Source organism: Mesocricetus auratus, unplaced genomic scaffold, assembly GCF_017639785.1.
Source record: "Mesocricetus auratus isolate SY011 unplaced genomic scaffold, BCM_Maur_2.0 Super-Scaffold_100021, whole genome shotgun sequence".
NCBI classification, from domain to species: Eukaryota; Metazoa; Chordata; class Mammalia; order Rodentia; family Cricetidae; genus Mesocricetus; species Mesocricetus auratus.
Window position 1 is genome coordinate 5,994,925 of NW_024429202.1, and position 25,732 is coordinate 6,020,656.

Sequence of the window (25,732 nt, forward strand, 5' to 3'; positions counted from 1 at the left end):
GGACGGAGCCCCCCAGCACGCGATCAGGGCGCGGCGCAGGCGGCCGCGGCGCGGCGGGGAGGAGCCCGGGCCGGAACCAGGGCTGGGCCGGGGGCGGGGACGCCGGGGTCCCGGAGCCCCGGAGCCGGAGCGAGCTCAGGAGCGTCGCGGGTGCCCGGGGAAAGACGATCGGAAGCCGGAGAGGGCCGAGCCACCCTACAAAGTACGATGCCCCCCAGGGGCTGAGGCGCGCGGCGATCGGCACTGGAAAGATCGCCTCGGAGCGGCGCGGCGCGCAGGGGCAGTCCCGGCGGGTGGCGGCGGGCCCGGGCTGCGACCCGAGCGAGCCCCATGCCCCGTGCGGGCTGACGGGCCGGAGCCCGCACTGAGCGGCCGGGCCGGACAGGTAGGTGGCCGATCTAGGGACCCCGGGGACCTGGGTGGGGGCTGGGCTGACGACTCGTCGAACTCTCCGGCTCGCTCACTCTCTCGCCTGCTCCCTGGCTCACTTTGTGTTTGCAAACTGCCGGCCCGAGGCGCGCCGGGCGCCGGGAGGAGCCCGGCCCGGGGCCGGAGCACTTTGTTCCAGCCGGGGCCAGCCGTGGCTCCCTGACCCGGGTGAGCTAGGAAACCCTGTCCCCGGCCCGGGCCCCCAGCGGACTGGAGCTGTCCGGGGAACAGGTGGGGGCTGCGGCGCGGGGCTGGGGGGCAGCGGGAAGCCGGCCACGGGGGCGGTTTGGAGAGGCCACTGAGGCCCGCCCTGCCCCAAGAATCTGGGCTCCGCCCCCTCCTGGCTCCGCGGCTGGGAATGGGGTGTTAGGGGGCGCGACCCCCCCCCTCCCGGAGTGAGACAAAGAATACTCCCGGCCCGGACTTTCCTGAGCCGGGAAGGGAAGTGCTGAAGTGGGATGCCCCCAAGTCCAGCGTGCACGGGACTCCCCAGGACTAGCCGGAGGCAGAGGGACTGGAGGGGGGGAGGGCAGGAGCGGGGGGGGGAGACGACCAACAATCTCCAGCACCTCGTCGCCTTGGTCGCATCTCGGAAGTGCTGAGAGTAGTCACCCTTCTTTCCCCGCATCCCCTAATCAGATCTGTGATAGAGCGGAAAACTTCTTGGGGACTTGAGGGAGACTAGAAATGGCCCCTGTGATTTTTGTGTGCTGGAGCTGGTCGGTGGGGACTGACCTGGTGGCTGTCTCCCCCGTTGGGACAGAGCTCCTGGGGTAGTGACTGGAGGGAGGGCCCAGTGCCCTCAGAGGTGAGGCTGTCGGAGTGACCGAGCTGGACCCTCTTCCTCCAGTCCGAGGATCTGGTGACTCACAGCCCTGTCGTCTCCCCGACACCTCTCTGACCCGCGGCCACCCTCAGCGGTGCTCAAACCTTGCAATCCGCTTCTGCGTAAAACTTCTGCTTCTTGGGCTGCGCCGGAGCAGAACCCGGTGGCGCCCGAAGGTTGAATGCCCTTAGAGACCCGGGGCCGCGGCCACCTGTGTGAAGGAACGTGTGATTTCGTGGGACGCGGATTCAGAGGCAGAGGCCCTGACGGTCACAGATCGACCGCGTGAACGCCCGCATGTAGCACCCGCCGACTCCTTAGGTTGGGAGGACAAGGGTATGGGGAGTGTCCCTGCTCTCAGACAGTGTCCCGCTCCTTGGCACCCTGGGCCTCTTATGCCAACACCGCCGGGCGTGTTTCCACGTTCCCTTGCTTGGCACCTGGGGTTTCAGCTATGTGGAGACAAGCGCGTGCGGTGCGCCCTTGCACGGCTCTGCCCACCCGGTAGACCGTGCCGCTCCGAGCTGGGTGGGTTTGGGAACCAGAAGGAACAAACCCGAGTCCAAAGCCACCGTTTGGCGGTTCCAGAGCAGTTCGAAAAGAGTTTTGGCTAATGCGGGATTTTTACCTTGAACTTAAAGCGTCTTTTGCCTGGATTGGCAGTCGACGGCTTGGGTCTGGAATTCAGGGTCGGAAGAGCGCTGCGTCCGTCCGCGACAGTCGCTGTGGTTTGCCCGAGCGAGCGTCCCATCTCCCACGAAGAAAGGAGCAGCGGGTGGTCCACGCTGTTCCACCGCTTCCTGGCTTCGCCCCCGCCCCCGCGAACCTCAGTGGGTCGACGCCTCGGCCTAGGTACCCTGCGGCACCGGCATTTTAAGCCCCTGGTTGAGATCAGCCGAGGAGCCAGGGGGAGGCTCCTCAAGGGGAACGGTCGGCCTCAGACGACCTCTGCCCGCCCCCGCGGAAAACCGCTGTGGGGAAGTCTGCAGACTTTTCTTCTTTTTCTTAAACTTGAGAAACTTTTACCTTGCCAGGGTGATTCAGGGACTGTCCTCCGGAGGTTGGAGGGGCACTTGGATGGCTTGCTGGCTCTGAGGTACCCTTAGAACAGCGAGTGTGAAAAACGGAGTGGGCCGCCACTCTGGTCGGTTGGGCAAGGTAGCCTGGCTTGCCTGGGACCCCTTCTCCCCACTTGCTTCAGACCCGGTGATGCCTGAACCTCAGCTTGCAGGGACCCTTTAAGTGTCCAGTTGTGTTTTGTTGTTTTTCTTTTGTTTTCTGGGAGGGCTGGGGAGACTTTATATTACTCTTTATATTACTCATACTATACCCAAATGCCGCAGCCTCTGGGATGCCAGGATTACAGGTGTGTGTGTGTGTGTGTGTGTGTGTGTGTGTGTGTGTGTCTCTGTGTGTGAGTGTGAGTGTGTGTGCACGCGCCTCATACTAAGTCCTTCTCCAGCAGCCTCTGGGATGCTGGGATTACAGGTGTGTGTGTGTGTGTGTGTGTGTGTGTGTGTGTGTTCCACACACACCTCGCCAAGCTCCTGCTACATTGGAGGAGACCCTGGTTACAGACTGATTTGAGGCTAAGGCTGGGTTGAAACTGAGGAAACTCTGAGCACTGGGGAGCACTCGCTGGGGGACCCGCCTCTGTTCCTTCCTAGATATCCCCTCCCCTTTCCTCTATCTTAGGCCAAAAACTTCCTTTCTGACTGTCGGGTAGGTTGGTCCTTTCTTGCTAGGAATGTACATATCCTGCCGGGCCCTGACTCCAAACACACCTTTTCCTAGCAGGGGAGGGCCCCGGGAGGATTGGAAGAGGGTGGCTTTCTTTGATCTGGTAATTTCCTCAGCTTTTGCTGAGCCCCTGCCTTGCCTGGGCAGATCCCAGGCTGGGTACTAGGGTACCCTTGTGCTTCTTCTGGAACCTGCTCTGGAACCTGTGGTGGGGAGGTGGGGTGGCATGGGAGGGGTTTGGTTTCAGAGGACTGCGTGAGGGAGGGAAGGGTCATCTCCCCATGAAGCCTTCTTTCCTTACCTGCATTTTAACCCTTCGATGCCTGTGGTACTTTCAGAAGGTTTCCCCTCTAGATGCAATGTGCTGAAACCCAAGCCTTTATTCCTAACTTCCTTCCATCCTAGGGGCTTTTTTCTGCCCCCATCCCCTTTCCCATCCTCTCCCAGTTTCCCCAGGCCCAAGGCAGCCATGGCCTATTTTTGCCAGGGTTCTGTGACTCCACTGGCTGATAATAGCTTCCTCTGAGGTGGTTCTGGAGCCCTAGAACCCAAGGCACCTCCCCTAGGGTATACGTGTGTCAGAGTGAAAAGGGCTTTGGAGCTTGGTACTTGAGAGAGGACTCTAGGGAACTTAATTAAGCTGCTGGAACCCCAATTTTCTTAGTTGTAAAGTAGGTCAACATGCCCAGAGTAAAACAGCAGCTTGGGAGTTGAATCCAAGGTAAAGTTTCACACCCCAGCAAGTGTCTGACCATCAGAGTGCCATCCAATGATGGCACTCTCCGTTTTCTCTTCTTTAACTAGTTTACCAGCGCTGCCAGGATGGTTATTGGGCCAAATACTGGAAATATTGGAGTATAAACCTTCATTTTTATAGGTTGGAAAATGAAGCCAGGGAGAAGTGGCAACTTATGAGATTTTTGCGGCTGCCCAGGTGCAGAGCTGAGACTAAATTGCTGGGCTCCAGAATAACGAGGGGCTAGAGCCTCTGCTTTGGGCAAGGGAGAAGAGCAGGAATAGAGGGCTGACCCCTTCGCCAGCCTCCTCTCTCCCTAGCTTGTCCGAGTGCTTGTCCTGCTTGTCTTTCGTAGGGGTCTGCATGCCTGCCTGCACCTACCCTGGCTTGTCCCCTGGACCTTCTTAGGGTGTTATAGAGACAAATACAAATGCAATAGAATTCTCCAGAAGACTGTGGAGGAAAATATGACTGGAAAGCTAGCATCTCCTCTCTTCAAAGGGGAAGATTCCTAGTACTTGGGAATGGAGCCTCCTGTCCATATAGGAACAGGCAGAGAGCCTCAGATTTGAGACCTACCACTGAACGGTCATCTCAAAGAGGCAAGAACCAGACCTACACTGGATGATCCTCTCGAGGCAAGAGCAGGGAGGCTGAAGTTGTTGTCCATTCTTCCCATCACCATCTGGAATTCTGTATGGAAATGGACACTCTTCCTTACTATTGGTTGCACCAAGCCACCGGTCTCGTTGGGAACCCTGCTGCCTTTTACCTCTGACTTTGTACATGTTCTGGGCTCTCAGAGGGCCTGGAACACACTGATGGGATAGCAAACAGAGCACCCCACAGAAAGGGTACCTTCTGCATAGAATCAGTCACAGGGTGACATAGAACCACAGGGTGACATGGGATCACAGGGTGACATAGAACCACAGGGTGACATGGAATCACAGGGTGACATGGAATCACAGGGTGACATAGAACCACAGGGTGACATGGAATCACAGGGTGACATAGAACCACAGGGTGACATGGGATCACAGGGTGACATGGAATCACAGGGTGACATAGAACCACAGGGTGACATGGGATCACAGGGTGACATAGAATCACAGGGTGACATAGAACCACAGGGTGACATGGGATCACAGGGTGACATAGAATCACAGGGTGACATGGGATCACAGGGTGACATGGAATCACAGGGTGACATAGAACCACAGGGTGACATGGGATCACAGGGTGACATGGAATCACAGGGTGACATAGAACCACAGGGTGACATGGGATCACAGGGTGACATAGAATCACAGGGTGACATAGAATCACAGAGTGACATAGAATCACAGAGTGACATGGGATCACAGGGTGACATAGAACCACAGGGTGACATGGGATCACAGGGTGACATAGAACCACAGGGTGACATGGAATCACAGGGTGACATGGAATCACAGGGAGACATAGAACCACAGAGTGACATAGAACCACAGGGTGACATGGAATCACAGGGTGACATAGAATCACAGGGTGACATGGAATCACAGGGTGACATGGGATCACAGGGTGACATAGAATCACAGGGTGACATGGGATCACAGGGTGACATAGAACCACAGGGTGACATAGGATCACAGGGTGACATGGGATCACAGGGTGACATAGAATCACAGGGTGACATAGAATCACAGAGTGACATGGGATCACAGGGTGACATGGAATCACAGGGTGACATAGAACCACAGGGTGACATGGGATCACAGGGTGACATAGAATCACAGGGTGACATAGAATCACAGAGTGACATGGAATCACAGGGTGACATGGAATCACAGAGTGACATGGAATCACAGGGTGACATGGAATCACAGGATGACATAGAACCACAGGGTGACATGGGATCACAGGGTGACATAGAATCACAGGGTGACATAGAATCACAGAGTGACATGGGATCACAGGGTGACATGGGATCACAGGGTGACATAGAACCACAGGGTGACATGGGATCACAGGGTGACATGGAATCACAGGGTGACATAGAACCACAGAGTGACATGGAATCACAGGGTGACATAGAATCACAGAGTGACATGGAACCACAGGGTGACATAGAATCACAGGGTGACATGGAATCACAGGGTGACATAGAATCACAGGGTGACATGGGATCACAGGGTGACATGGAATCACAGGGTGACATGGAATCACAGAGTGACATGGAATCACAGGGTGACATGGAATCACAGGGTGACATAGAACCACAGGGTGACATGGGATCACAGGGTGACATAGAATCACAGGGTGACATGGAATCACAGGGTGACATGGGATCACAGGGTGACATGGAATAACAGGGTGACATGGGATCACAGGGTGACATAGAATCACAGGGTGACATGGGATCACAGGGTGACGGGCCATACACTCTTCCTTGTTGGGTCACCCTCCTTGGTTCCAGGACACATGGCTGAACTAACGTGCACGCACGTGCACACACACACACACACACACACACACACACACACACACACACACACACCTCCTTACCTAGAATAAAGCCAAGCATCATCTCCCCAGCCCTATCAAAAGCCTGTGCCTCCAGCCCCAGGTGTCTCCTCATCCCTTGGGGCCCTTCCTCTACACCGCTGCCTCAGGATGGCTGGGCTGCAGGATGGCTGGGCTGCGTGGTGGTGTGAGGCAGAGGTAAAGGGTATTTGCTTTCCCACCAGAGCTGATTCTGATGGCATCCGACTCTAGCCACTACCTTGTAAATGGGCAGGGGGAGCAAATGGCACATTTCCTCATAGTAGGACAGTATGCAGATCTGAGCGTGTCGTTTGTTTGAAGTAGGGAGGGGGCAGAAGCGACTCAAATTTGTCTGTCTTGTCTGTCTGTGTGTCTATCCTGTCTTTCTGGCTGACAGGAAGAGAGGGAAAAGTGATTGCTGCCAGGATTGAGGACAGGGTTTGGGAATAGAGATGGGCGTTGCCGTGTGTCCATTCTGACACTCCTGTGCCTACGACTGTGTGCATGCAGTAGACACATTGGTAGGACCCCAAGAAGAGAGGAAGTAAAAGAGGGGCTCTCTTGCAACTCAGAAAACCCCAAATGGAGTAAGCAGGGGAGCGCTGATCTTTGAGATGGGAGCTGGGGACAGACAGGCTGACTGGGGTTCTGACCGGGGCTGGGGACAGGCAGGCTGACTGGGGTTCTCACAGGGGCTGGGGACAGGCAGGCTGACTGGGGTTCTCACGGGGGCTGGGGACAGGCAGGCTGACTGGGGTTCTGGAGACAGACAAGCTGACTGACGGGCTGGGGCAGAGTTCTTGCCTTACCCATATGCCCCCCCCCCCCAGTGTGAGGGGAAAGTGGAGGGATGGGCAGGTAAGAAGGGTTGAGCTCTGGTTTCCTCAATCCTGCCAAACCAGAGCTGGCTCCTGGTCTGTGCACAGTTCTGGCTGGGCCTGCATTTCTAGGAGTCCACGTTTCTGGTGGACCCGGGTCTAAAGAGTCACTCCCAAAGAGCGACTCCCTCCTTTTCTGCAGGAATTCCCTGTGTGGGGGAGGGAAAATGCCCTGCAGAGAGAATTTGAGGGGAGTAATAAAACACCAATGCCCACGGTCCAGTGAGGGGCAGCTGCTGGAAGTGCTGGGCAGTAAAGGCAGGCCCTGGGGGCACTCAGAAGTAGGCTGTGTGGGGGAGCTTCTCTGTGGTCCCTTGGGAGAATCTCCCTCAGGTGTCCCACAGAGACCACAAGCTGCTTGCCCTTCTTCCCGATTGGAGTGGCTCCCCATCGTCTTCCCTGAGTCCCAAGAGCATCAGACATCCTTGCCCCTTGATGGAAGGTCTCAAACGTCTGAGACCTGAGCCTAGGAATGCAGTCGTGGGCTGTGAGACCCAACCCACCAGAACACAGACTTCTGCCCACCTCCACCTGGGCTTGAGCAGCTGAGCAGGCTCAGACTTCATGATCTGTGTTTTGCCAAGAGTGTCTCTCAGTGCTGTGTTCCCTGTGTACAGGGGTCCTCCGTGTACACTGTGGGGTCCCTGTAAGGCACTGCCATCAACATCCCAAACTCACTGCCTGGCATTGGGCATGCTGTTCACTGCGGGTATCTGATTTCCTGCTTTGCAGTCAATAAATGACAGCCTCCGTTGAGGATGGCCACAGTCTTTGTCTCAACAGCACGTTCCTGGCCTGCTGCCCCTGAAGGGGTTCCCTGAAGGGGGCACTGTGGAACACAGGGCAAGGGACCCTGTGACCCATGCAAGCCTCTTTGCCAATTAGACAGCCAGAGCCTGATTAAAAGGGGTGCTGTCTGCCTCCTCCTGCCTGATCCCCATCGACGAGATTTCCCTTCATCAGAATCTCACATCCTCAGAAATTAATTTGATGCCTCTTGTTATCAATTAATTGAATCTCGTTGGGAGCTAGAGCTCCGAGAGGCGGGCGGCAGCTTGGCCCTTCTGTGTTTCTGTCCCCCTCCCCCACTTACCAGGACAGCCTCACCCTTCCCCCAGACTCTTTCTTTCTGCTTTTAATTTCACATATTTTTCTAAAATCAAAGCACTGCCATGAGCCCTTTTGCCAGGTTTGGCATGGATGGACACCTCCAGCTGGGTACTGGCTGGACTCACCCTTTCAGGGATCCTACCTCTCTATTTGGCTTCTCCTTAAATAAATAAAACCTCACCCTGTGTGCTCCAGGGGCTAGAACTTGGGAGGGGTTATTGCAGCTACAACCTTCATAGGGAAAGGGACACTCAACACAGAGGATCAAAGCAGGGGTCTCTCACATTTGTTTTAATTTTGTTTGTGTGTGCACACATGACACGTGCCATGGCAAACATGTAGAAGTCAGAGGATAGCTTTTGGGAGTCAGTTCTCTCTACCTCATGGGTTCTGGGAGCCAAACCCGAGTCATCAGGCTTGGCGGTATTCATCTTTACCCGCTGAGCCGTCTCCCTGGCCCACCCTTCTGCTGTTCTGTTCTGCTGTGGAACATTTGTCTAACCAGGCAAAGATGTGTTGCATTTGTTTATGGTGTCTTTGTTTAACTATGTAAAGATGTGTTGTGTTTTTGTTAATTAAATAAAGTTAGTCTGGGCTCAGGTTAGCAACTAGTTGACAGGAAGTAGCAGGGAGAAACAGAGGAAGTAGGAAAGTAGGACATACAGAAAGGTAAAAGCCCCGAAGCAAAACGTAAATGAAGAGAAACATGTTAAATTAACTTACAAGACCTAGTGGGCAAGCCTAAGCTAAGGCCCAGCATCCGTAAATAGTAATGAATCTCAGTGTCTTTATTTGGGAGCTGGTTGGTGGCCCAAAGGAAATGTCAGCTGCGCTGTCCAACATCTTTAGGGGTTATTTAGAAGTTGCCGCTCTTGGCAGATGGACTTAGCAATTGCAGGGCAGAGGGACCCCAGCCCCCACCCCAGCTTCCTGAGAGCCAGCATAAGCGTCATTCAGAAGCATCTGGAAGTCCTCCCCTTGAATGAAAGATGGTGTGGGGGAGGCTCTGTGAGACACCTCCCACCAAACAACCATGCTTTCCTACAGCAGCGATTTTCAACTTGTGGGTCATGACCCATGGAAGTTGCATATCTGCTATTTACATTGCGATTTGTAATAGTCATAAAATTACAGTTATGAAGTAGCAATGAAATATTTTATGGTTGGGGTCACCACAACATGAGGAACTGTATTACAGGATCACAGCGTTAGGAAGGTTGAGGACCACTGGCTCTCAGCCTCACCCTAATCTAACCCGCATCCTGGTGATTGCCAAGGTGTGATTACTGCTCCCACTTGACAGCAGAAGGACCTGGGCCCAGGGAGGGGTCTGCCTCGGATGGAATCACCTGTTATGGAGCTTGTCTCTTGAAATGCTTCATTATGTCAGGGGCAGGGGTAGCATCACAAGTTGACTGATTTCACCCCTGCTTTTTGCTGGCTCCCACACAGCTCAGCCCGTGGTAAATGTCACATAAATATCCCCACTTGGGCTTCCTTTGAACAGTCAAACACAGCCTACATGTGCGAGCAGTGAGGAAGCATTGAGTGACAGCTGCTATTCCCCTGCCCCTCTCATGGCCGTCACAGCTACTGAGAGCATATTACTTAGCATCTTTCTTTCTGTTTCATGTGTGGGTGTTTTGCCTGCATGTATGTCTGTCTGTGTGCCACATGTGGGCCTGGCTCCCACAGGATTCTCTGGAACATGGGACCAGTGCTCTTAACCACTAAGCCATCTCCCCAACCCCAGGTCCTTCTCTTTTCTCCCTCCCTCCCTCCCTCCCTCCCTCCCTCCCTCCCTCCCTCCCTCCCTCTCTCTCTCCCTTCCTCCCTCCCTCCCTCCCTCCTTTCTTTTTGAAACAGGGTCTTACTTTGTAGCTGGGGCTGGCCTCAAGTTCGTATATATTCTCCTTTCTCTGCTGTCCAATTTCTGGGGTTATAGAAACTAAAGCCGGTTAACATCTTTTCTTTTCACATGGAGATTTGCTTGGTCCCAGGTTTTGGGTATTTTTGTTTGTTTGTTTGGTTTGGTTTGGTTTTTGGTTTTAGTTTCTTGGGTTTTTTTGTTTGTTTTTTGTTTTTTTGTTTTTGTGACAGGGTTTCTCTGTCTAGCTTTTGCTATCTTGGAACTTTGTAAACCAGGATGTCTTTGAACTTGCAGATATTGCCTGCCTCTGCTAGGATTGAAGGCTTGCCCCGTCACAGCCCAGTATTCTTTAAGGAGAAGGGGGTGGGTGTCAGGTGGGATACGGAGAAGCCACCTCAAAGACCCCAGAGTGTCTTTATGGCAACGGCTCAGCGAAGACCTGTTAGGACATGCGGGCTCAAATCAAATTCCCACTCCTCCTACCCTGCTGCTAAGGATCGATGGGGCGTGCATGCGTTCTTGCTGGCTTTGGTGGGTACTTTTGAACCAGGTGCCATTACACTCCAATCTGAGCAAGTCTTCCCCTTTCTCCTGTGAAAAGAGTTTTACAGCCCCAAGCCTCCTCCAGACGCTGTGCAAGTGCAAAGAAGCCCGTCCCACTCCAAGTAAGGCCCTCTGTAGAAGTCCCCCAGTCACCTGTCCCCACCCAAAACTTTCCCTTGTTTGGGCTGGAGCCTGATTGGAAGAATCGCCCTCCACCTCCCACCCGGTTCCCAGCAATGAGATTTCCCTTCATCAGAGTCTCACATCCTTAAGAAAATAACTTGATGCCTCTTATCGTATCTGAATTGACAGGGAGGTCCTCTGAGAATGGCGTCACAAGCAGGTTCTGGCCCATTGAGGCCTACAGAGTTTGAGGCACCTTCTGAAACACCTTGATGCAGGGACAAGGAGGTGCAGAAGGCTTGCTCGGTCTTCGCATAGTTACATGTTGCTGTGCTTCAGGTGTCCCTGAATTGGTGCCTAAGGGGTTTCTGAATGCCATGCCTAGAAATCTTCTGGGGAGACAGAGGGGCCAGGGCTGGGTCAAGGGCCGTGGAGTGCCAGACCAGGTGGTCTGCCGCAGGCCTCCAGGAGCCTCTGGTGCCAAGGGCACCACCAGAGCCAGGCTCCAGACTGGCTCCAGATGGTCACTTGGACCCTGAATGGGCAGCCCCTACCCCTGAAGCGGCAGGCCCCCCACGTAAGACGTCACTATTTAATTAGCTGTGTCTGATTAACCAAACTTGGCATTAGGCTCCTCTTGCCCTCTTCTTTCCCAGCTCCGAATCAATGGCTTTGATATGCTAATTAGGGAGTAATTTAATTTCAAAAGGCCGCAATTAACAAGGGTGTTGTGGACATGCTGTAGTTAAGCGGAGTAATCTAATTTGCATTAGTAACAAGCAGGGACTAATTAGAAGCTTAATTAGACACTTAGATGGCTCTTATGTTTACTTTCTTAATGAGATGGAGTGGGCTCTTTGGTTCTCTCTCTGTCTCTCTTGTCTCTGTGTCTGTTAATCCTTCCTTTTGGTCATGGTAATAGGAAAGAGTGTTGAATGAGGCGCTCTCTGCCAGGCCTGGTGGAAGCATTGTGACGTCCTCGTCCCTGTAGTCAAAGGTGCAGTGGAGAGAAAGTGGCAGTGACGAGCGTCTGGGTCTGTGCATTTGTCACCACTGAGGTGAGATGCTGGGAAGGGTCTGGGACCAGATGACCTTGTCAAGTTATTTGTTATGTTTTAAAACTTTCAGAGTGTGCCACAGGAGCGTGGAGGAGAGACGAGGGTCAGGGTGTGGGAGGCAGTCAGGGACTCCCAGTGGGCTGGCTGTGATTAAGAAGCGTAAGCTGCACTTGGAGGCCTGGACCTATAACCCCAGCTACTCAGGAGGCTGAGGCCTTTCTAGGTTACAGAGTGAGTTCAAGACCAGCCTTGGGTCCCTTAGGGAAACCCTGCCTGACACTTTGGGGGGGTTGTTTGTTGTAGGGTTGATGTCATAGCTCAGTGGTAAAGAAAGCCCTTGCCTGGTGTACATGAGGACCTAGGCTCAGTCTCCAGTACCAGAGAGAGAGAGAGCGACACAGAATAAAACACATTGACAGAGTATGCTTTGGAGGCCTTACTTACTGCCTGTGACTTAGCTCAGAAGTCACCTTCAGGAGGCCTTTCCAGGGTACCACACCCCCGCTAGGTACCTATCCTTTCTTTCAGTGCCGAATATAACATTTGCAAAGTGGAAACAGCCGTGTGAGGTACCCATGCCTCCAAGAGAAAGAAGTAGGAATGCTCTGTTTTTAAGTTTCCTTCATCAGGAAGAACCTTGCGTATGTTTGCTTGTTTATGATCCTTTTTCACTCCACCAAAAGCCAGGGCTGTGTTTTTTTACACCTCTGCTTACCACGATTTCCACCTCACGTACCCAGAAGCAGTTGCAGGATGAGGCCCACTCCGCACCTCTGTACTAGGAGCTTGTGCATACCGAAGGGGCTTAGTGTTGGTTTCCTGTGTAGATCTGAGACAGTCTCAGAGTCGGGGGAATGACCCCAAAGGCTCAGGAGGAAAGGTCAAACTGATAGCAATCAGTGGACACCAACCAAATCAAGAGCGTCAAGGACACATTGGGGAGCTGGCAGTGATGGCGCGCGTCTGTAAGCCTAGCGTTTGGGAGGTGAGAGCAGGAGAAGCAAGAGTTCAAGAGCATCCTCAGCAGAATTTCCAGTTTGAGGTCAGTAGGCTCCTCAAAAACTATGTAACTCTGAAGCCCAGCAGGGGCTTTGTGACCCCAGCATTGGGAAAGTCAGGAGGATCGCAGGAGCTCCAGGCCATCCTGGCCTACCGAGTAAGACCATGGCTCAGAAGAAACCCAACAACCAAAATAAAAAGCAACGGAGATGAAATAACTCTGCCTTCTAAGCAAAATGCAGAGCACCCTGTTCTTCCAAGTGAAGATAGGTAGCAGTCCATGTGGTGGACTCTGGGATTAACAAAATAAATTAGAAGGGCTTGAGAACTAGAATGAGTTATGTAAACCAGGCTGACCTCAAATTTCCAGTGACCCTCTTGCCTCTGCCTTCTAAGTGCTAGGCCTAATGATGCCAGACCTGGTTGTTGTGTTTTGGTTTAGTTTGGGTTGGGGTTTTCAAGACAGGGTTTCTCTGTAGCTCAAGCTGTCTTGGAACTCTCTCCGTAGACCAGGCTGGCCTGGAACTCCGCAGGCTGGCAAAGTGCTGCATCTGCCTCCCAAGTGCTGGAATTAAAGGCATGTGCTACCACCACTGGCATGGTTTTTGTTTTTACAGGATCTAGCTGTGTAGCTCAGGCTAGCTCAAAAGTCTTTCTTCCTGACTCAGCCTCCCAAGTGTTGTGTTTATAGGTATGTACCACGACACCCAGCTATACATCCCCCTCTCAGAATATTCTACCAAGATGTCCTTTGCTTTTAGAATTAGAAAATTTAAACAAAAAATTGAGACTTGGGAGAACCTCTTCCTCCCCCGACAAGGTGGCCCAGCCCAGATTCCCAGTCAAGGGCTCTGTGGAAACGGGTCCATCCATGCCCTGCTCCTTGTCTTAAACCCCTCTAACTCTCAAGTTTGTACCTAGAGGTTTTGAGTGGTCTCTAGATTTGGGGGTAGCTGGCTCTTAAGGTTCCACATGTCGCTTGTGGAGGATCTTTGGCTTGGGGCACAGGTGGGTAAGGAAGCTGAGTGCCAGCTGCAATCCACACCCAGATGGGAAAGTCCCCGAGTTTGAACTTGGGGAGAGGGGGTGAAAACCAGGGCCTTGGTCATGGTGGGTGAGCGCTATGCCACAAGCCAGACCCTTAGCCTTCCGGGCTTTGTAGCCTTGGGTCCCACCCGGACTTTCCTCAGAAGCTGAACAGAAGGCGGGAAGGGGTCGGCTGCAGCAGGGCCTTAGGCAGCCCCAGGAATCGCCCTGCTCATGAACTGTGTCTTACTGATTCTGAAGCAGCCTTGCGGGGAAGGAAGGTTTATTGGTATCAGCCCCATGTTAGAGGTCTGGACACCAAGGTTCAGGCTGGTGACCTCACTGTTCCGAGTCATGAATCGTGCCAGGAAAGCAGTAGGACGGCAAGTGAGTGACGGGCTGAAGCTGTGCCGAGCCCTCCCTGTCCCTGTCCCTGTCCCTGTCCCTGTCCCTGGCAGCCTGCAGCCAGTGAAGGTCGGAGATGCGTGGAGTCCCTGGTTCTCGACTTGAGAGGTCCAATCAGCTGTCTGTAGGACCAAAGGTTGATGGCCCTGAAAAGCTGTTTGCGTTCTGTTCCTTAGTAAGGGTTCGTTAGCAGGATAGCCAGGAAGAAAGGAGTAGACACATAAGCTGTGTTCTATGTCATGTTCATGTATGTCTTTCTATGTGAACTAGAAATGCCACTGTTTCAAAGACCTTTAGTCCTAGAAAGGCCTGAACCCAGTAGGCTCTCTCTTACTAAATGAAAGCCTTTATATTATTGCCTTTTGGGCATCCAGACTATAGTCTGCCCAGCCTGCTCATCCTTCAGAGCTAATGCATTAAAAAAAACAAAAAACAAAAAACAAAAAGCCAGGCTGGGTGATGGTAACTCACACCTTTAATCCCAGCACTAGGGAGGCAGAGGCAGGCGGGTCTCTGGGAGTTCGAGACCAAGCCTGGTCTACAAGAGCTAGTTCCAGGACAGGCTCCAAAGCCACAGAGAAACCCTGTCTTAATAAATAAATAAATAGAAATTAGAGTCCCATTTATTCCTTGTACTCACATTGGATAGAATTCTGAGAGTTGCTATTTATATGTCTGTCATTTGGTGAGAATGGCATAGCAGTGCTGCCTAAAGCTTTCTGAAAACTATGAACAGTGAAGGATCATTGCTGGTACAACATACTCATACTACTGGCTGGCTGGGGGAGGGAGGGAGGGAGGGAGGGGGGGAGGGAGGGAGAGCACCTCCACACACAAATGGCCACCTACCCAGGGGAAGACATGAGGGGTGGTCCTCACCGCTACCACTTGCCTTGGCGAGTCTTTACACACCAGAAAGGAGTGTCCTTCAGGCTCTTGTGGCCAGATCTCAGTTTTTAGGTTGTTGAATGAATGGGCGGCCTCAGAGGTCCATTACTCACTAACTAGTTTGGACCATGGGAATGCTAGCTCTTAACTGAAGGTTGCTCTCCTCTCAGCCCTACTGCCTCAGACAAGCAGGTCAACTGCAGTACAGGTTACATCTTCAAACCAGTAGAATTAGCCCCGCGCAAGCACGGTAAGGTTCCGGCTCATCCCTGGGCTCTTTCTCCTCCATGGGATTGTGTTTTAGGACGTCCTGTCTCTTAACTGAAATCAGCTTCCTTTAGAGGTTTTGGTTTGGTTTGGTTTTTCGAGACAGGGTTTCTCTGTGACTTTGGAGGCTGTCCTGGAACTAGCGCTTGTAGACCAGGCTGGTCTCGAACTCCCAGAGATCCGCCTGCCTCTGCCTCCCGAGTGCTGGAATTAAAGGCGTGCGCCACCAACGCCCGGTTCCTTTAGAGTTTTTAAGTAGACAGCATCCACCTTCGCTCCAAATCGTTCAGCAAGTCTGTGACCGACAGGGCTGCAGATAGACACCAGTTTTCTAGCCCCCAAGTGTCAGGCTCTCAACCAGGTCACAGTCTGCTTCAGGGGCCACCAGGACTCTGGGTACAGGTGACCCAAGGCCACGCCCCCATCTGTCTCCTCGCCTGCTGCAGCGCGGCAGCTCCCGGGGATGCGCGTCCCCAGCTTCTGAGTCGTTGTCCCCCCCACCTCCGCGGGTAAACTCCGGGCACCCATCAGTCTGTTAATTGCACTAATTAGAGATCGCGGAGGTGTTAATTGGAAAACCCTGGTATTGTGCCTGTTTGGGGGAAGAAAACGTCAATAAAAATTAATTGATGAGTTGGCAGGACGGGCAGCGCAGGTTCGCGGCGAGGCGCAGGGTGTCGTGGCAAATGTTACGGCTCAGATTAAGCGACTGTTAATTAAAACGCGACGGTAATTAATACTCCCCACGCCATATGGGCCCGCGAAAAGGCACAAAAGGTTTGTCCACGTGTAAAGGTGGTGTCTTTTCCTCTCTGCCTCCCAAAAGCACCCCAGGCCCCTAGTGCCCCTTTGGCCCCTAGCTAGGTGCAACTTGTCACTTCCGGCAGGGAAGGGACGGGGCGGACCCTGGCTGGTTCCAAGAAGGCTGCTGCCTTCGCTCCCGCTGCGGTGCATCAAAGAGGCAAAAGCCTCTGGGAATGTAGGAGCCCCCAGATGGCCACGGAGTTCCCCAAAGCGGAAGACGTGGCTGTGGCTTTGACCTGGCTTCCTTCTGAGGATGCCTGCTGGAGCCTGGACCCGACCACGGCTCCCCAGTGCTGACTTCACCAAGGGAATCCGCAGTATGGGAGACCCTCCAAATCCCCTCAAACACACATGCACAGGAACACCCCCCACACCCTGTATGTAAATAGTTCTCCACTCCCCACCACACGTTGTGGGGAGTGGTTTGGGAATGCTGGCAGGGGTGAGAAGCCTAGTCTTAACAATTCTTAAGGAAATTTGAAACTGGTGTCCACTCCTTAGTGGCTTTTTTGGGGTGCGGAAAGCAGGGCCTGCTGGCTGCTGAGAAGCCCATATTGTATGGAGAGTTGCTCAGGACCACCAGACTGGGACTAAGTGTTCTCATTTCAGCGTGTTTCTTTCCCTGCTGCAGGTGTTAAGTTACTCATTGCTGCAGAAAGGGGTGACTGTGTGTAGAGGGGGCAGGAATACATGAAGTCAGTAAGAGTGCAGGAACAATAGGAGCAGCCAACTGTGGCCCATGTCGGGTAGAGCTTTGGGATCAGGGACTAAACTGACTCTAAAGGTCTCCTGGTGGCTCCCAGCAACATCCACCAACTGCCCTGGGGGGTTTCTCACGGAGAGAAGGGACACTGAGGTCCGAGACGTAGGAAGGCAAACGGCTCGTGGCTGACTTGCAGCAGACCCCAGGCTGCTGTCTCTTTGCCAGTGATTCGCCCCACTCCCGGTTACCAGGCACTGATAACAAAGCGAACTCTCGGCACCCCACCCCACCCAACCTCTGGCTGGCCGGGCCCCAGTCATTAGTGCCTGTCACCTACAGTACAGGGCCCTCCCCATCTTCGTTATAGCACTGCTGAGCGGTGGTAGGAGTTGGGAGGCTGGTGGTGTACTCAGGCTCAGAGCAGGTGTGTCAGGGCAGAGGCGAGGATTCCTAGAGGACCTGCAAGTTCCTGCCGTGCCGGTTTGCGGGGCTGGTGTTGGTGGGTGGGCGGGAACCTGGAAAGAGGTCTATGGGTGTGTGTCAGTGGGCGATGGCCCCAGGAGGGGTAGAGCACTCCATAAGGGAATGGCTGCTATTCATACACCCTGCGGAAGTGACTTTTCAGATGCATATAATTGTAAGCATGCAAACGAGGCTTGTCCGATATGAATGATTGGCCCTTGAATAGCTGTTATTACATGGCACATTGCCACAATTATGTTGTTCACTCGGTCTCGCTATACTTCTCCCCCTTCCCAAAACGATGGAAAGGAAGGGACACCTCTGTTGGCACCCTCCTTCCTTTCACTCTCCCTTTTCCAAACTTGCTGTCAGAGCTACAACTTTGCTGCCTTCCTGTGATTGTTGGAAGGGAACTGCTTTCCCTTCCCTGGGAGAAAGAGCTGCCAGATTCTCCTTGCTGTCTCCTGCGCGTGTACTTACACCCCTGAGGCTCGTCTTTGTCCCCCGGAGCCCAGGAGTTCTCAGATCTCAGAGCAAGTAGTTTGGGATTCTGAGCTGGAAGCTGCTCTCTACCCCAGCAGGGCTGGAATCGAAGGCCAGGGAGAGCTCAGTGGGCAGAGTTCCCGCTGTCTTAACCAGTCCCTCACCCCCAGCTGAAGCTCAGGCCAGAATGGGGGAAGTTGCTCCTGTAGTTTGCAGGGCGGGTGGTTTCAGGGGAGGGGGCTGAAGCCCTGTGCTGTGGTGAGTGGCAGCCAGAGCCCAGCCATCCATCATTTGGCAGCTTCTAGCCCTGGGGCTGACATGGCTATTAAAGGGTTGGGACCAAGTGTGCAATCTTTTCCAAACCGTCACCTCCTCAGTGTACCCCTCCCCTCAGAACTCAGGAGTGGGAACACAGAGTGACATTAAGGCCACTTACATAGTCCATGGACGCTGTAGGATTCCTGTCCCCAGTCCTCTGAAACCGAGAAGGCTGAGAGCGGTGGTGTGGCCCCTCTGCATCCCCATAACCCCCACCCCACCCCCACCCCCACCTCTCCCTCTGTTCCCATCAGGGAAAGACTGGCCTCTGCATCCTCATATACCCCCACCGCCGCCACACCCGCTTGCCCACCTCTCCCTCTGTTCCCATCAGGGAAAGACTGAACAAGCTGCAGGGGAGACACAGAAAGGCTTTAAAGGGAGTGAGGGAGAAAGATGCCACTGGGCGTCTCACCCTGGGAAGAGGAGTAACTCAGCCACTTCCTACCGTTCCTGTTAATCTGTTACCTGAAGGGCCTCATCCTGTTGGCTGAGATGTGTGGCTATCCGGCTGGCTTCTCCAGTTCTTGCTGGATGCTCAAGTGGCTTGATCCCTGTGTGACATCAGCCAAGTCATTAACCTCTGTGAACCTCGTCTCCTCTGCCCTCACAGTTAGGGTGCCTGGAGAATGGGCTGATGAGGGCTTACTTGGGTAGGCGCCTTCATTGTCTGTGAAGGACGCGAAGAGGCTAGGATTGGATACTTCCACAGACAAGGAAACTGAGGTCTGGGGAGCCTGAGGCAGCTGTTAGACAACAGTCCATGGTGGGCACCAGCTGTTCCCTTTAGGGTGACTGATTATTTGTGGGGCAATATAGAGTCTAGAATTTGAGAAGAGCTTGTGTATGTGTGTGTGTGTGTGTGTGTGTCCAAGAGTGCACACACTAGTAAGTTCTGAGGTCGTGAGGCAGGGTCTTACTGTAGTGCTCAGGCTAGTCTTGAACTTGTGATCCCTCTGCTTCAGAGTCCCAGGGTTACAGGCATGTATCTGAGGTCAATGGCGTGCACTACCCCTCCTAGTTCCAGAATAGCTTTTTGTGCTAACTGTCCCCCTTCTGAAGTGTGTGTGTCAAGCTTGCAGAATGTTCCACAACTGGGGAAGGGAACTCCTCACCCATCTCTCTCCGCTGCTCACTGCCCAAGTCACACCCGCTCTCTGGAGAATTTACAGCCACTCCATGTGCCCATATTTAAAAGGAGGAGGCATTTCGGCCTTAACCCTCATGTTTTGGAGCAGATACCTGACTTTGGGGCTGGAGAGATGGCTCGGTGGTTAAGAGCACTGGCTGTTCTTCCAAGAGACCCTGGTTCGATTCCCAGCACCCACACACACAGCTCACAGTTGTCTGTAGCTCCGGTTCCAGGGGATCTGATGCCTTCTCCTGGATTCTGCGTGGACATGCTGCGTAGACATGCATACAGGCAAAACACCCATACATGTAGAATAAATATTTAAAAAAAGACACCTGGTTTTTGTTTTGTTATTTTTCGAGACAGGGTTTCTCTGTGTAACAGTCCTGGCTGTCCTGGAACTCACTCTGTAGACCAGGCTGACCTGGAACTCACTGAGATTCACCTGCCTCTGCCTCCCAAGTACTAGGGTTAAAGGTGTGCACCATCACCGCTCAGCAACACCTGATTTCTAGTTAATCTTTTCAGGTTTATTTTTTGTTTCTGTGTGTGTGGATGCACACTTGTGTGGGTGTTTGTGGCAGCCAGAAGAGGGCGTGGGATCCCTTGGAGCTGCAGTTGTGAGCACTCCTATTCAAATGCTGGGAACTAGCAGCTAGTGCTCTTAACCTGCACCATCTTCCAGCCCTGTGTTTTCTGGTTTTGAGACAGGTTTTCCTGTAGCTCAGGCTGGCCTGGAACTCCCCCTGCCACAGCCTCCCAGACTGAGATTATAGGTGTGACAGTTTTTCCCCTTCCTTCCCTACCTCAATTTACTTAGTGCTAGGAATGGGAACCCAAGTCTCACATGCCAAACACACACTTTAGCCTTGAATTACACTAACTGCCCCGGTTTGGGGGACAGACTTGCTAGGCCTCGAACCTTGGGCATCCAACATACTAAACCTTTACTCCAGCCTGTTTTCCCGTCAGTGCAATGGGTGTTAAATACAGACCTCTCTGTTCTGTGAGGACTTTGGGGCTGTGGGTAGTAATAAATAAGACATGAGTGACTTTGGCAGCTGACCTGAGGTGGGTAGTGGTCCTAAGAGTCCTTCCACAGATGCTAAAGACTGGGGTTTAGGGCAGCTAGTTTCCTGTGTTGCTTAGGGCCTTCTGTGCCCTGGGGAAGCAGTCTCTGCCCCCAGGGAACTCGGTATCTGTATGGAAACAAAGGCAATGGCCATTGCTGGTGAAAGGGATCTCAGCTAAAAGGAGATACCAAAACAGGTTTAGGGCCCTGGGGGAAGGCAAGGGCTCATCTCCTACCCTCCCCCAACTACTCTTCCTGGAAAGGGGGAAATGGGAGGTTGCAGGGAAGGGGTCTCAGCTTCCTTATGCGGCTGCCCCTTAACCAGGCCCTGAGGAAGGAGTGGCACTGAGAGGCTCTCAGAAAGAGCTTCTGGGAAATTGAGGAAGAGACCGCACTAGGACGGGGGTGGGGTGGGGTGAGTGTGTGATGGGTGGGAGCAGCTTTCAGTTGTAGTCCCAGGTAGAACCTGCCCTGCCCCTCTATCCTTGAGCCTCAGCCCCTCCCCCATCTCTTCTCCAGGTCCCGATAGAGCGACATGATGGTGGAATCTGCATCGGAGACAATCAGGTCGGCCCCATCTGGTCAGAACGGCGTGGGCAGCCTCTCTGGGCAGGCTGATGGCGGCAGTGGGTCAGGGACCGCAGGCACGGCTCCGGCTGCCGGTAGGGACGGCTCCGGCAGAGACACCGCCAGCGGAGCGGACAGCAATGGCGAGATGAGCTCCACCGAGCTTCTGCAGTTCCAACAGCAACAGGTAGGAGCAGGCTGACCTTCCCAGGCCCTTCTTTATCCCACACCCTCTGAGCCACCTGGGTCACCGCTCTCTCGAGCCTAGCACCCCGGCTTTTAGATAGTGAGAAGGGCCAGCCTCCAGGGGCTTAGCTGCGTGGATACCCTGAACCCGGGGAGCTCAAAATGGTACTGGGGGCCCAAGTTTATGAGTTTGAATAGTCCCAGCAAAGCCATAAGGATTGACAGCCGCCTGGGCAGCAGGCTTTGGAAGTCTGTTTTGAGCTGGTGGGTGTCTTGGCTCTTATAGGCATGTAGCTGGGGAAACTGGTTATATTAATAGGTTTGGAAGTGTGTGCTATGCACACAGGGGTGTCTTTATTTGTACTGAGAACCAAGGTTGCCTAAGCTCCAATCTGAGCTGTGAAGAGGTTAAATTTACAGGCACAAGTGGTCAAACAATCTGGAAAGAGGCCCAGGAAGGGAGGAGAAAGACAATGGCGCTTGCGCGTGCGCGCACGAGCACACACACACACACACACACACACACACACACACATCTTTCTTTCTCTTTTTCTTTCTCTCTTTTTTTTTTTTTTGGTCTTTCTGAGACAGGGTTTCTCTGTGTAGCTTTGGAGCCTATCCCAGTACTCTCTCTGTAGACCAGGCTGGCCTCAAACTCACAGAGATCCGCCTGCCTCTGCCTCCCAAGTGCTGGGATTAAAGTTATGTGCCACTACTACCGGCAAACAAGTTTGTTTTTCTTTCTTTCTTTTTTTGTTTGTTTGTTTCTTTCTTTTTCTTTTGTTTTTTTTAAGACTGAGTTTCTCTGTGTAGCTTTGTAGACCAGGTTGGCCTCGAACTCAAGAAATCCGAATGCCTCTGCCTCCTGAAGTGCCAGGATTAAAGGTGTGCCACCATCATCTGGCTTTTTTCTTTTTTCTTCCCCAAGACAAGGTTTCCTAGACAGTCCTGGCTGTCCTGGAACTCACTTTGTAGACCAGACCAGACTGGCCTCGAACTCACAGAGGTCTGCCTGCCTCTGCCTTCCAAGTGCTGGTGTTTAAAGTGTACACCACCACCCCCCAGCTTATTTTTATATTTTTAGTAATGTGTTGTCTGCATTCTGCACACAGTATGTGCTTATAAGTTCAGTGCCTTGGAAGACCCGTGTCAGATGCTGTGTAGCTGGAATTATAGACGATTATGAGCCACCTGATACAGGTGCTGGACCTCAAACTCAGATCCTCTGGATGAACAACAAATATTCTTAACTGCTGAGCCATCTCTCTAGTCCAGGTTTGTATTTTAAAGGCTCACACTAGGAACCCAGTCTGTGTCCCATTTCCTCTCTTAGGCCTGTAGTCTGGCCCCTCTGAAGATCTGGGGCACTAGGTGGGGAACCTAGTTAGATTATGAATGAGCAGGGCACCTGGGTCTCAGTTCCACCCAGGGATTGATTAGGGTAAGGGGATCATGATTGAAGGCTTCAGGAGAACCAGCCCAGCCAGCCCTTGCCTTGGGAGTCATCTTGTTTGACTTTACCTCGTAAACTGTTGCTGGTGTCCTTCCTGGCCCTTAGGGGCTTAGCTGGGAAAGTAGACCAGGAAGACCCTGGATGCCCTATACCATCCTTACCTGTACAGCAGGGCCTTCATGCCTCCTCCAGACATTGTTGTGACCAGGCTCCTCCCCTGCTCCACAACCCCACACCCAAGGCTTCAGGGTTGCACTAGAAGCAGCTCACTGATATTTCAGGCGATTGGTCCCTTCAAACAGGGCGTGTCCTGAGTCTCAGCACCTTGGCAGCCCCATGATCTCGACCACTGCAATACTGAGTTGTTAGGACCAGAAGCAGCTACGTGTGGCAGTGTGGACAAACTCAACGGTTTCTGTGTGTAGTGTTTGCATGTGTGTGCTCCTGTGTACTTCCTTAGTCAGACTCCATCCTTGGGGGGGTTGTTTTGTTTTCTTTTGAGACAGGGTCTCACTATTAACCATAGCTGGCCTAGAACCTGCTATGTAGACCAGGCTGGCCTGGAACTCACAGAGATCCGCCTGCCTCTCTGTGCTGCGATTGAAGGAGTAAGCCACTACACCTGGCATCTTTTAGTGTGTGTGTGTGTGTGTGTGTGTGTGTGTGTGGTGTTCATATGCCATGATGTAAGTATGGAGCTTTGGAGAGTCAGTTTTCTTCTTCCGACGTGTGGGGCCCAGGGATAGAACTCAGATCTTCAGGGATGTGATCCTTGGGGTATTGGTGGGCAGCGTCATCATCCTTCTTAAGCAGAATCTCTGGAGGAAGAGACCCACTGAGTCTGTACTTTCTGCTGGGACAGCATCCTGTTGTTGTTTTTATCAAAATGTAACTCTTGCAGAAGACTTAGGTTTGATTCACAGCACCTACACGGCAGCTCAAAAGTCTGCAACGCCAGTTTGGGGATTCAGTTTCTTCTGGCCTCTGTAGGCACCAGCATCTGTGTGCATATGCACACAGACACACACACACTTATACATCATTAGAAATTAACCTTTTAAAAAAAATTACCCCTAGGAGTTTTCCAAGGCCAAGCAGTTTTGGATCCTCCTATATCTCTTTGTGAAAAGAACTATGTAAAACTTTAATAAATAAATATAGCAGGGGCTTGGAGGAGCTTCCTAAACTGGAAACAAAACCAAAAAAAAACCTTGGGGCCAGCAAAATGGCTCAGAGGCGTGACGCCAAACCCAACAACCTGAGTTCGAGTCTTAAGACCCATAGGTGGAAGGAAAAGGAAAGAAATGTGTCCAACAAATCGTCACCCGACCCCCACACATGCACTGTGGCCTGTGTACACACACACACACACACACACTCTCTCTCTCTCTCTCTCTCTCACAGAACAAATAAATAAAATGTAATTCCCAAAAGGAAGATAGCAAGTTTGCCATGAGGCATAAACATGGACTCTGGGTAACTGGAAAGATGTCTGGGTGGGAGAGACGGAACCGTCTGTACCGATCGAGTTTCCGGGCTCTGCCCTGTACACGACCATGACTTACTATCTCAATTCTACGTTCCAGTTGTTCCTGTTTGTTTTGGGGACCAACCCAAAGTCCTGGAAAATCCTGTATCGGCTTCACAAATAATCTGGGATAGGGTTTTGGAGGCAGGCAAGGGGCCGTTGCATCCGTTTGGGCTCACCATGGGCTAAGGGCCAGACCCAAGGAAAACATGTGAGACTGAAAAAAAAAAAAAAACAAAAACGTTTCGTTGGCTCCAAACTTCAAAACTAACCGTGCACAATTAGAAAATATAAACTATTCAGTTACAATGAAACGCAGTCTGTGGGCCATCCTTCCACTTCCAACAGACGATTGAGGCTTTGGGGGAGGTCATTCAGCAGTTCTTGGTCCCCCAGAAAACAGACGCTGCTGTTGGCAGGGTAAGCACGATCAAGGAAGGGAAGTTGACCTATTGGTTCCACCTGCCTTTCAGCCATAAGCAGGAAGTGTGTAGAAGACAGCTTCTGGGTTCGCTGTGTCATTAAATGTCATTAAACTGCCTCAGCATCCCTGGGGAGAGAGGCCGTGTCACTCCCACTTGACAGAGTTGGCAGCCAGAGGCAGCAGTGACAGCCTCCGGCGCCTCATTCAGGGCCCGGCCCTCTCTCCGTGCTGCTCCTGCTACAGCCACAGTCGCTGGATGACGTGGGAGGGACAACTGCTCACACAGTTACATACATGTGTGAATGCTTGCTGAGTGAGAATGCCCCCTGCCTGCCTACAAGGGCCTCTTAAAACAAGAAAGGCAGGCCCCCCAAGGTGATGGGCCAGTGGGCAAAAGCACGTGCTGGGCTCCAACCCAAGGGTCCACGGTGGAGGAGAGTGGTTCCCACACTTACACCATGGCACCTGCACACATACCCACACAATAATAAAATCCAGGGGGGGAGTTCAAAGCCAAGTGTAGTACAGGAAGCTGAGGCAGGGATGTCAAGTTTAAGAATAGTCTGGTCTACTTGGTGAGACCCTGACTCAGACATGAGCGGCCCTGGGGCTCTGAAGACAGCTAAGTGGGGAGAGACAGACAGAGAGAGGGCTTGCTGTAAAGCAGAGAGCATGAGTTTGAATCCCTAGCACCCACATAAAAGTTGGGTGTGGCAGGACAACCCAGCATAGGGTGTTGGAGTGAAGGGGAGACAGGAGTCCCAGGAGCTGGCTGGCCTTTTAGTCCAGTTGAGACTGTAAGCCCAGGTTCAGTGAGAGACACTGTATCTAAAAATAAGGTGGGCTAGGGGTGGATACAATTAAAATACATTGTATACATGTCCACAATCCTTGAAGAATAGATACATAAGTAACAGGGCAAAGCAGTTAAGGAGAACATCCCAGTATCAACTGCCGCCCTCAACACAGGAGGCTGCACGGGTGGGCACGCTAGCACACACATGTGAGCAGAGGCACGCACGCGTCCCTGACGAGCATGATGGCGCATGTCAGAACTTAGGCGGTGGAGGCAGGACATGGATGGAGAAACTGAAGATCATCCTCAGGGACACAGTTGGAGGCTAGCCCACATGAATCCTTGTGTCAAAAAAAAAAAAAAAGACTGGGATGACT

General features: G+C 52.7%; 1 protein-coding gene across 1 annotated transcript in view; it reads left to right on the forward strand.

Moving 5' to 3' along the window:
- The first annotated feature begins 267 nt into the window (after positions 1-267).
- Foxp4 (forkhead box P4) overlaps positions 268-25,732 on the forward strand; it is a 54,358-nt gene continuing 28,893 nt past the window's right edge. Inside the window, 2 exon segments of the mRNA XM_005072395.4 lie at positions 268-385; positions 20,921-21,155. Of these exon segments, the coding sequence (XP_005072452.1) occupies positions 20,937-21,155 (219 nt within the window). The 5' untranslated portion in view covers positions 268-385; positions 20,921-20,936.